This window comes from Necator americanus, chromosome V, assembly GCF_031761385.1.
Source record: "Necator americanus strain Aroian chromosome V, whole genome shotgun sequence".
Lineage (NCBI taxonomy): Eukaryota > Metazoa > Nematoda > Chromadorea > Rhabditida > Ancylostomatidae > Necator > Necator americanus.
The window spans coordinates 16,703,324-16,714,817 of NC_087375.1; the positions used below are offsets into that span (position 1 = coordinate 16,703,324).

Genomic DNA, 11,494 nt, shown 5'->3' on the forward strand with positions numbered 1-11,494 from the left:
CACACCAATCCGACGCCGGTGGACCCGTCGCACTCTCTTTTATAGGTATCTGGGGCCGATGGACCCGTCGCACCCCTTCTATAGGTATCTGACGCCGGTGGACCCGTCGCACCCCTTCTATAGGTATCCGATGCCAGTGGACCCGTCTTACACCATTTTATAGCTTTTTGGCCCCGGCACACCAATCCGACGCCGGTGGACCCGTCGCACCCCTTCCATAGTTATCTGGCTCCGGTGGACCCGTTCCACCCCCTTCCATAGGTATCCGATGCCGGTGGACCCGTCTTACACCATTTTATAGCTTTTTGGCCCGGCACACCAATCCGACGCCGGTGGACCCGTCGCACTCTCTTTTATAGGTATTTGGGGCCGATGGACCCGTCGCACAACTTCTATAGGTATCTGGGGCCGATGGACCCGTCGCACCTCTTCCATAGTTATCTGGCTCCGGTGGACCCGTTCCACCCCCTTCCATAGGTATCCGATGCCGGTGGACCCGTCTTACACCATTTTATAGCTTTTTGGCCCGGCACACCAATCCGACGCCGGTGGACCCGTCGCACTCTCTTTTATAGGTATTTGGGGCCGATGGACCCGTCGCACAACTTCTATAGGTATCTGGGGCCGATGGACCCGTCGCACCCCTTCTATAGGTATCTGACGCCGGTGGACCCGTCGCACCCCTTCTATAGGTATCCGATGCCAGTGGACCCGTCTTACACCATTTTATAGCTTTTTGGCCCCGGCACACCAATCCGACGCCGGTGGACCCGTCGCACCCCTTCCATAGTTATCTGGCTCCGGTGGACCCGTTCCACCCCCTTCCATAGGTATCCGATGCCGGTGGACCCGTCTTACACCATTTTATAGCTTTTTGGCCCGGCACACCAATCCGACGCCGGTGGACCCGTCGCACTCTCTTTTATAGGTATTTGGGGCCGATGGACCCGTCGCACAACTTCTATAGGTATCTGGGGCCGATGGACCCGTCGCACCCCTTCTATAGGTTTCTGGCGCCGGTGGACCCGTCGCACCCTCTTTTTTGAATTTCGTGACTGACACACAGAGAGACAGACAGACACACATGACAGAATAAGCCCGTTATTATATATCATGATCATGATATATATGTATATATATGGGCGGGTGTGGCGGTGTCCGTTAGAGGTCCGTTGTAGCCACACGGTCGAGGGTTCGAAACCGCCCTAGTGCAATCCAAGATTTCATCCCTCCGGGGTCGATAAATTGGTACCAAACTTGACTGGGAGGATAAAAACACTGACTTGGTCATCGGCTGGCCCCCGCAAGTCATTGTATAGGCCAACACGCTTTCCAAAACCTTATCGATTACGAATTCTAGTAAAACGCGTTGGCGCATCCCAAGTGGATTGATACGCCAGTGACTTTATCCTTTAAATATATATATATATATATATATATATATATATATATATATATATATGCTCGACTATTAAACAGAATATTACAGTTCAAAACGACTTAATATTGTGTAGTGAGTAATAAGTGTAATAAGTTATTAGTCAGTAGTGCCCCCCCCCCACATTTCCGCTTTGAGCAGTGTGCGGTAAACAGGAACACTGAATTCCAACAGATACGTCGCAGTTATCTCAACAAGGAACGCAAAGAGAAAGTGTGTTGGGATGAACTAAAAGAAGTAAAATAAACTGTAGACTGAAAATGAGCATCTTCAGAAAAACCCACAGTTTAAAATTCAACAGCCAATTACAATTGACTCAAACGTTAAAGGATAGATACAAATTTGGTCGAAAATTACAACTACAGACGGGGTCCCACAACTAAATGAGAATAATTAGTACCAAGCTAGCGATGCTGTGATCTAAATATTACTGTAATCTGACTTTCATATATGCAAAACTCTTTCTCGATTTGCAATCACTCGGACAACGCTGCGATCAACTGTAATTTGCTATTTTCTAATCATACTATAATACAATCATGCTACACAATTACAGAGTTATTCTGTGCAAGGCGTATGTATGCGATGTGTATATAGAAGGGTGAAAACGACATGAAGCACAGTGCCGTAGAGCGTAGCGGTTATGATGGTGGTTGAACGCTTAATAGCACCACTCCCCGCTGCAGTCGCGATTGCAAGACCTCAATTCCAGCCCACGTCTCGACTGCGCCGTTCTTAGCAGAATCGCCGACGCAACTCCACCGTGCTTCATGTCGTTTTAACCCCAGCATATGCAGGAATGTGTGTATCTGTATGCACGTGTGCCCTGTAGGTACCAAACGAATTAGCAGAAAGTGACAAGAAGAATTCAATGGCGTCAGGTATTTGTGTGGGAGGCGGAAAGTAGAATGTCTGAATAGTGTGCAGGAGGCAGCATTCGAGGAGACTGGTCCAACGTAGTTAGGTTTAGCAGTCGGAGCCAAAAAATGGGGCAAGTGAGGTTAGCGAGGCACCTTCTGCGAGATATAGTCGAAGAAACTGTTTCCAAAGAGCGTACGGAATTTCGAGAACCTCCTTGTGGCAAAGCATAGCAGTGCTGCATCCTAATGCGCGTTTCAGCCCTAGTTTTGTCTGCTCCGATTGCTGTTGCAATATTCTGTTTCTAGAGGTGCATATACGCACAATTTTGCAGTTAACCTGATGCGACGTAGGATCCCTACCCGTATTTGAACAGTGAAAATCATGTTATTTTACGGTAAAATAACTTGGAAGAGAACATTTGAAAGAGAGCTTCATCTTATATTTCTAATAACGTTTCAAGTTATTAGAAATATAGGTGAACGTTGTTTATAACAACAGTTTTGATTCTGTAGCAGTTTACGGAAAGCACCATACCTGAACATTCTTATCATCACTTAACGCACGTGAAATGAGCACCACACAACCTCTGAAAGTCTGTTGATTGGACGGAGTGCGTATCGTTAGGTACCCACAGTTTCCGCGACATCTTATCCTTTGGGGAAATGACTGGCAATGATGATCGCTAATGGCGCTGCGCAGCAGTTAGCAGCATTAAGCTACCATTGCACTGAGTTCGCTTTATGCCCCGCCCATGCATAAATACTCGGCGTCCGTCATCATCTATTGTGAAACTAAATTGAAGTCAATAAGTAACTAAGTGAATCTAAATTGTGAAACGCATCAAGGGGTCATGTTGTTTTTGCTATTGCCTATGTTCTGAGTATCGATCGTTCACATAAAGAGATATATCAAACGATTGCACACAAAATGCCAGAAGTAGAAAGCAATTGTATTTTTTTTATATGTGTGAAACAAGCAAATCAGAACTTTTAATTCTCAAGGCTCGAGTAGATAAAGTGAAAAGATGTATCAACTAATATCAACATATTTTTTAGGACTTTATTTTGTTTCATCTCAGAAGATCGATATAAATGCTGTCAAGACAGACCACTGTGCTGCTTTCGCTTTATGCCTCCCCCATACTTCGTCCACCATTTATCATCATCAAAACAGGAAATCAGAATACTTATCGCTTGACGATTTCAAATTTGCCCACAATGCACACACAGGTCTAGTTCAAAATTTGATTGAAAAGTGAAGTGGTGAAAATGCTTTTGAACGTACCCTAGTTCCTGGTTGGTTCAAAATTTCTTAACTGAAGGTTTCATATTTTGACATCAAGATGGATCCCGTGAAACAAGTTCTCAGCAACAAGGTGAGGAAGTGTCAGCGTTTGCTTGGAAAAGGATTTTTGGAAACTAGTTCTTTAGGACCACCCACGGATCTCCCTCACTAGAGGGATCACAGCCGGTTAGTCGCGAGGCTACGTGGCGCGTCCCCGGGTGGCGGATAGGGGGCTAATCGCGGACCAAAAGCGACCTTGCGCTTGCCCAGAGACGCAGGTGGATTCAGGGGATGGACTCCCTGTTTCTGCTGAGCCAGGACTGACTCATGACATCCTTGTATCCCGCACGTCGGTCCGGCCAAAAGCCTGCAATCAAGTGACTGGGAGGTGCAAGGGAGGCGGTTTGGAGTCGCCTCCAACAAATAAGCTCCACATGTCCACACCGGGAGAACGAAAGTTCTCCCAGAAACTCATGGGACTAGAGGCTTGCAACCTGCCCATGGGTTTTAAAATTTTTAAGCAAAACACAGTAATAGAAAAGAGTCTCCTGATTCCGGAGGAAAGCCTGGTACGGTAGCGCCAGGTAGGACGGGGTTGCAGGAGTCATGTAGGCTACCAGAACGGAAAAGGACTAGGATGGCGATCTGTACTTATAACGCACGTACGCTTGCATCGGAAGCGGCCATCGAAGATCTGATGATGCAAGCCAAGAAGATCAAGTACGACGTCATCGGACTGACCGAGACGAGACGACGTCACCCTCTCAACGCCGTATATGAAACTGGAGAAGAACTGCTCTTGGGAACATGCGACAGTAGAGGTGTTGGTGGAGTTGGCGTCCTCGTCAACACGAGTATGGCAAAGAACATCGACTCTTTTGAACAACTTACGACCCGAATCGGACGTCTGCGGATGAGAAGATGTGGCCCAATACCAGCTTTGACTATCTTCGTCGTTTACGCTCCAACATCAAGCTACGAAGAAGATGAAGTCGAAGCTTTCTATATGGACCTGGAGAAGTTCTACCAAGAAGATCATGCCTTCTACAAGGTCATAGTTGGCGATTTCAACGCTAAGGTTGGCCCAAGAAGAACGCCGGAGGAACTTCACATTGGGACCCACGGCCTACAGTGGAATGACCAGGGGGAGGGGCTCTCCGAGTTCATCATGACGACTAAGACCATCCATGGGAACTCGCAATTTCAGAAGCCCTCTTCTTTACGCTGGACGTGGGAGTCACCCGGTGGAGGGTACCGTAATGAAATAGACCACATCATCGTCAATAAAAGGTTCTGCCTGACGGACGTCGGTGTTGTACCAAAGTTTTATACGGGATCGGACCATCGCCTCCTCCGAGGAAGATTTTCCTTCACAAGGAGAGCAGAGAAAGCCGCCAAGTTCAGAGAGAGAAATCCCAGGACTACCATCAACTGGGATCTCTTCGCTACGCTAGCCGGCTTTTGGGAAGATTCCGCAATGGACAACATTGACGAGGAATATGACCGGCTTGTCGAACACCTTCACGACTGCGCGAAGAAGGCTGAGAGTTTTAAAACCACCAAGAGGCGCCTGTTTCTTGAAACTCTTGAGTTGATACGCCAGCGTGGAGCAGCACGAGCCGCAGAGAACCAAGAGCTCACGTCCGAGCTCGCAAGGCTTTGCCGAGAGGCGATAAAGGAAGACCTTAAAGAGAGAAGAGCAGAAGTGCTGGCTGAAGCTGCAGAGGCGGGGAAAAGCATCCGCTATGCCCGTCGAAACTTCGCCAGTCGCAAGACGAGGATGACTGCTCTCCGGAACCCAAAGGGAACAGCCATTGCATCGAGAAGGGGGATGGAGAAAATCATCTACGACTTCTACTCTGATCTCTTCGACAGCCATGTCCACTTGCCTCCTCACCATCTGAGGGAAGATGGACAAGTCATTCCAGAGATTCTCCCGTCCGAAATACGACATGCTATCATGTCGGTAAGAAATCGTACGGCACCCGGTCCCGACAGAATAAGACCAAAACACCTGAAGAGCCTTCCGCCAGTACTCATCAACACCCTGGCGAGGCTCTTTACACGTTATCTGTCGGAATGCAAGGTTCCTAAACAGTGGAAGACCAGCAACACCGTGTTGTTGTATAAAAAGGGAGATCCACATGACATCGGCAACTATCGCCCAATCTGCCTACTGTCCGTCATCTACAAGCTCTTTACAAGAGTAATCCTTAATAGGATTGAAAAAGTCTTGGATGAAGGACAGCCATGCGAGCAAGCAGGGTTTCGAAAAGGATTCAGCACGATTGACCACATTCACACTGTTTCGAAACTCATCGAGGTATCACGAGAGTACAAGATGCCGCTCTGTCTCACCTTCATCGACTTAAAGAAGGCTTTCGACTCGGTTGAGACGGAAGCGGTCGTGGAAGCCTTGGACAGCCAAGGCGTCCCTACTCAGTATATAAAGGTACTTCGAGAGTTGTACAGTAACTTCACGACCGGAATTTCGCCATTCTACAAGAACATCATCATTGACGTGAAGAGGGGGGTCCGACAGGGTGATACAATTTCACCCAAAATATTCACAGCCACCCTCGAGAACGCAATGCGAAAGTTGGAATGGGACGACATGGGAGTGAAGGTTGATGGTCGGCAGCTACACCATTTGCGCTTTGCTGATGACATCGTACTGGTAACACCTAGCATCAGCCAAGCGGAACGAATGCTGACCGAATTCGACGAAACATGTGGATGCATCGGTCTTCAGCTGAATCTACAAAAGACGATGTTCATGCGGAACGGATGGGTCTCGGATGCCCCATTCACGCTCAACGGAACGAACATATCCGAATGCACCAGCTACGTTTATCTGGGTCGGGAACTGAACATGATGAACGACCTGACCCCCGAGCTGGGCAGGAGGAGACGAGCGGCTTGGGGAGCGTGCAAGAGCATCGAGGATGTAGTGAAGAAGACCAGGAACACCCGGCTCCGTGCTCACCTCTTCAACACCACCGTACTTCCTGCTTTGACCTATGCTTCGGAAACCTGGGCATTTCGCAAGCAGGAAGAAAACGCGGTGAGCGTCATTGAACGCGTAATTGAGAGAGTGATGCTAGGAGTATCCCGTTTCACGCAAGTGAGGGACGGGATACTCCTAGCATCCAGTTCTTTAGGCAACCTATCACGAAAACAAATAGTGTTTGGAACATTGATGAATGGTAGATGTTCTGTTGTTTAAAAGTGCAGGCAATCTATGTATTTCTCTACGTGGTGATTTGTGGACGTGCCTTAGTGATCACAGGTAACCTAAGATAAAGTGGAGACGCTCGCTAAACTGTAGTATAGTAATACTGCCACGCGGTGAAATGTTTCGTGATTCCAAATACCGTCCTGCAAATTCTAGTACACCACACAAGTCGCTTGAGACCGTTTATGTACGATGCCGCACAGATCGAGCACCGAGCAATGAATGAACCACCATCGCTTCATACTTCACATTTAGTTGAGAGGAGATAGGTAAGATGCTAATGTGATATCAAGACAACCTCAGTTGGGATAATCAAGCCAATGTTATAACAACTGAGTGGTAATACACATGTATAATATACATAGCAAAGAGATCTATGTATATACAAGGAAACTTGAACTAAAAGTAAGAACACAACAATAAAATGGATTATGTACGAAGTGAACAAGGGACGAGGGTAGGTCGATTGACTCCAGGTATCCTTGTGTCGATCGTGTTCAGCGATATAAGATATCCCTGCTCTGCCCTGCCGCAAGCCTTTTCGGCAAGCACCCATTCGGTCGCACATAATCGGCTGTGGGTGCCCGACCGAGACTGGTATGATACGACTCAGCAATCTCTCGTTCTGTCGCACGTGCACTCACAAATCATCAGTACCTCAAACCTTGCTAGTTAAACCAGCATGGTCATAACGTGATTACTGCTCGTTCGCTATAAACTTGTTTTGTATGGCGCGTAAGTATTAACATTCATGAATACACTAACGTTCTTAAACAGCAACCAAGACACAGGCAGACATTAGCATTCTCTACTACTGAAAAATGCAGGAAGAAGAGAATAAAGTAAGATTAAACCATCATTATAGTTTTTTTTTGGGATATAACGGACAGACGACATCAAATTAGAATATGATTTTCGGAAATGTGAGAGCTGTCGAGATAATGTCGCAAATTTCCATCTCACTTTAATTATCCTAGTATGAAACACGGGTGTAGTGCAGCGATGGGATAAAAACGGAGAAGAGGATGCAGGATAAAAAGCTTCTGGTTGAAATCACCAGTACTGCAGTTTACACTTTCTTAGAATTGCAAAAAAAAAATGTTTTGCATTTTGATTCATCAACCTCCTGACTGCATTAGAAACATATTCTCCTTTTACTTATGGCAAGTGCTTATCATTGGTACCAAATCCGATACTATTTATCCATTAGGTTAGCGCGGTTACCCGTGGTTTTTAAGCTCTTTTTATTATAAAAAGAGAACGCACAAATCCAACAAAACATGTTTGTATGATTGCTCTGAGGCACAGCACCGCCAACTTCCATTAACGCTGTTCATGTGTTTGACAGACGACCGATTTCACGTGCAGAGAATTATGTCTCTTGGAGGCGACCCACACTTTGACGTCACCTACCAACTCATCAAAATCACCACACACTTAATCTGCCAGCCAATTTCTGCAACTAACGATCGATGTGGAATCTGGTGGGACCTGAGTGGGAGAATATGGTAGAAGTGAGGAAGCAGTTCCCACCCATTACTGGTGATAGGTTCGATGACACTCCGTTCAACATGTAGACATGTGAATATGCGAACTATTGTCAGAGTTCGTGAGATGCCCATTCAGCCAATTCTCACAATTCACAAAGGTTTTTGAAACGACGGACGATCATGGAACGGTCGATATTGAAGTTTTCAGCCAACATTGAGGTTGATATGATTTTATCTTAACGGCTGCCAGAAGTATGTAGCTCGTTGACATCGCCAAATGATCGTGACGCCGTTCATCATTTTTTAAAGTGGTAAAATATAACATGACGAACGGGAATATTTCCGACGCGTATCTTTAGGAACAAAACAATGAAATATGTTTTTATTTAAAAAATAGAAAGCGAAACGCACTTTTTTGGGATAAAAATACCCATTGAAAAAAAGCGGATTAATGTACCAACCTAATACATACATTATGTTTCTATATTTCCCATTTATTTACCAAACCCTCACAATATTACCTTACTTGTATGACTTCCTCTTTAAATAAGAAGATATGAACCCTTGATACCTTCTCTGGCGTTGTCAGTGATGGAACTCTTACCAGATTACTTCATTTTCAGGAGCTAAAAAATAACAATAATAGAAATGTCCCCGAGCACAACAGAATGGACAAAAAAGTGAACGAAAACACTCTGCTTGAAGATAAAACCCAGACGACACAATCAGCGCATCAGGAACCGAACAATGCTACAAAATCAAAACCGGGCACTCCAGGCAGTAAGGTATGCTATTTGCAAAATCTCCAAAAGCTTACTCCATAGCTTGAAGAGCTGGGTTACAAGAAGACATCACCAAAAGAAAAATGAAAATGAAGAACAAAAAAAGTGGAGCTGAATTGCCAATATATTTGTTTGTGTCATAATTATAGAATCTTGATTTACAAACAACAAAACCTGGAACTGGAAGAGCGAGAAAGACTGCTGGAACCGCACCAAAAGAAAGATCAAAAGAGGTAATTCTTGTTCTTTGAAGAACAGGTTCAACGTCTTCTAGAGGGATCGAAAATCAAATAATGGTTCTATTTGTTCAAACAAAGAAACGTTAACTTCCACCTTTTCATCTTAGAAAGAAAGTGTCAAGACACTGTTTTGAAAGGATTTTTAGGAGAACAATGAAGATCGCCATCATTTAATACAGACATTATTCGGCTGTGGAAGACAAATATAGTAGGTTAAAAATGGCAAAAGGCTTGGTGCGGTTGCGTGTGCGACCGAGCTCAAAGCTGGGGAGAAGGGTACCGCCGTTCATTATTGCTGCAGTTCGGGATGATCCTACCTCAATTCTAACAGCTATCTCCATCGTGACGCTTCGAATGCAAGCGCTTACGTAACTGCCTCAAACTTCCTGTCATTTTGACTCAAGTGTATGTGGTGCCTTCAAGAACTCAGACCAAAGATTTATGAGGAGTTATTCCGTCGCAATCTGTTAATATTTCCAGCGCGCGCCCGCTTTTGAGACGTTTTAAAATAATTAACTTGCCTGACATGATAATGAAAACATGGAAACTTCCGCAGACGGCTCCAAATTTCAGCCGTCGAGGTCACCACTTGAACAACGTAATTTTCTAAACTTAATTTGAAAACAGCTTACATCTACATCGGAAAATAAAACTTTTTTGCTGGCACTTTGCACAATTCTTTCAATCCCTATTTGAAAGTTACATGTTCTTGCTGCCCGCTGTAGGTGCAGCCCGCTTGTACCACTATTGAAAATTATTGAGTGCGCCAACTCTTTTTTCCTTCAAGAGCCAAGTCACTACCTACGTACTGAGCATATGAAGAAAGAACCTAAGTCACAATGTTATAGAAACAAGAAAAAAATCCGAATAACGCTGGAGAAATAAAAGAAACGTCAGCACAGGGTCTTACATGCATGCTTGTGTGTACAGTGTTTTAGAAGACTCTTTAGCTGCAGGAAGAGAGCTATGTATGTATGCTCTCGTCTTTCTCGTTCAAACTTCATTATTTTTGGATCTAGAAAATCGGCTTCCTGCAACGATCAAGGCTATCGCTATTGTTACCGATTGGGATAAGAAAAGATAAGTACGTATGTGGTAGTACATATTTTAGTCGAGAAAAGAAGTATTGAGGTCGTTGAAATTTCAGCGAACCTGATCCAGGTGAGAAGAAAATTGCAACTAGAAAGAAACTAACAAAGCAAGGCAATGAAAAAGCGAAGAATTCACCTGCACCACAAAATGGGAGCGAAGAAGAGTCTGACACCCTGAAAAGCGTAAAAAGCATAGACAACGAAGAGGCGCCAGCTGAGCAGGCTAAAAAATTGCGGACGCGAACTCGGAAGTCAGAAATGGCGTGCAATGTTAAGTAACAACTGAAGTTGGTATCACTAGTGGTGTATTATAGTAACTCAAAAAGCAAGTCTACTTTACACTGTATTCTTTTAAGACTACTATAAACCTTATGTTAACCCGAATTGTTTTCCGTTTTACCTTCATTTTAAAAACAAACTACGCGAAGAAGGCTGAGATCATTCAATCTTAAGGAACAAGTAGATGCTGAAATGAAAGAATGACGAGGCGACATAATAATTCGACCGCTTATTCAACAAATATATGTTAACTTATTTAGTTAACAGTCTGACTTCCTATGCTATTCGTTTCGCTCCCCTTCACTGATCAATGAAAATTAATAGTAGTGGCATTTTCTGTGAAATTAGATTTGTGTTATTCAAACAATGATTTCTTCTTTTTTTAATAACAAATAAAGGCGAAAGATTACGTAATTTTCTTTCTAAACGGGTCAGTTCCACGTTTGGAAATTATTCAAACTTTAGTTCCAAACACTCCTTCGATACCAATATAATATAGACACGAATTGAGAGCATTTCTTGAAGTATAGGATTTCCTCCAGATTTCCCCCAGCAGTTACCACAGAATGATGTTTAATCGTAAGATGACATTATCGTACTGATAAAGATAACATTCCACTTCAGATCACGTAAACTGTTGGCTATTATTTAAGCAGCCGTTTGCATGGGTGTTTCCACTTTTTGAAGAAGGCATGTTACCAAACTTAAGCAAACGTGCAAGGAAATAGACATGGGGAGTCATTGAGGTGAAATGCAACACGGGCAGTGGCCACTGCTATGGAACGATTGTAACAC

At 44.5% G+C, this 11,494-nt stretch overlaps 1 protein-coding gene across 1 annotated transcript; it reads left to right on the plus strand.

Annotated features, from left to right (window-relative positions):
* Window positions 1-4,220: 4,220 nt before the first annotated feature.
* RB195_014119 (uncharacterized protein) lies at window positions 4,221-10,699 on the plus strand (the record flags this gene model as incomplete). The annotated part of the gene is made up of 5 exons (XM_064204241.1): window positions 4,221-6,647; window positions 8,932-9,093; window positions 9,240-9,323; window positions 10,349-10,413; window positions 10,477-10,699. 5 exons carry the CDS (start codon window positions 4,221-4,223, stop codon window positions 10,697-10,699), a joined length of 2,961 nt encoding a protein of 986 aa, XP_064060122.1.
* Window positions 10,700-11,494: the final 795 nt, after the last annotated feature.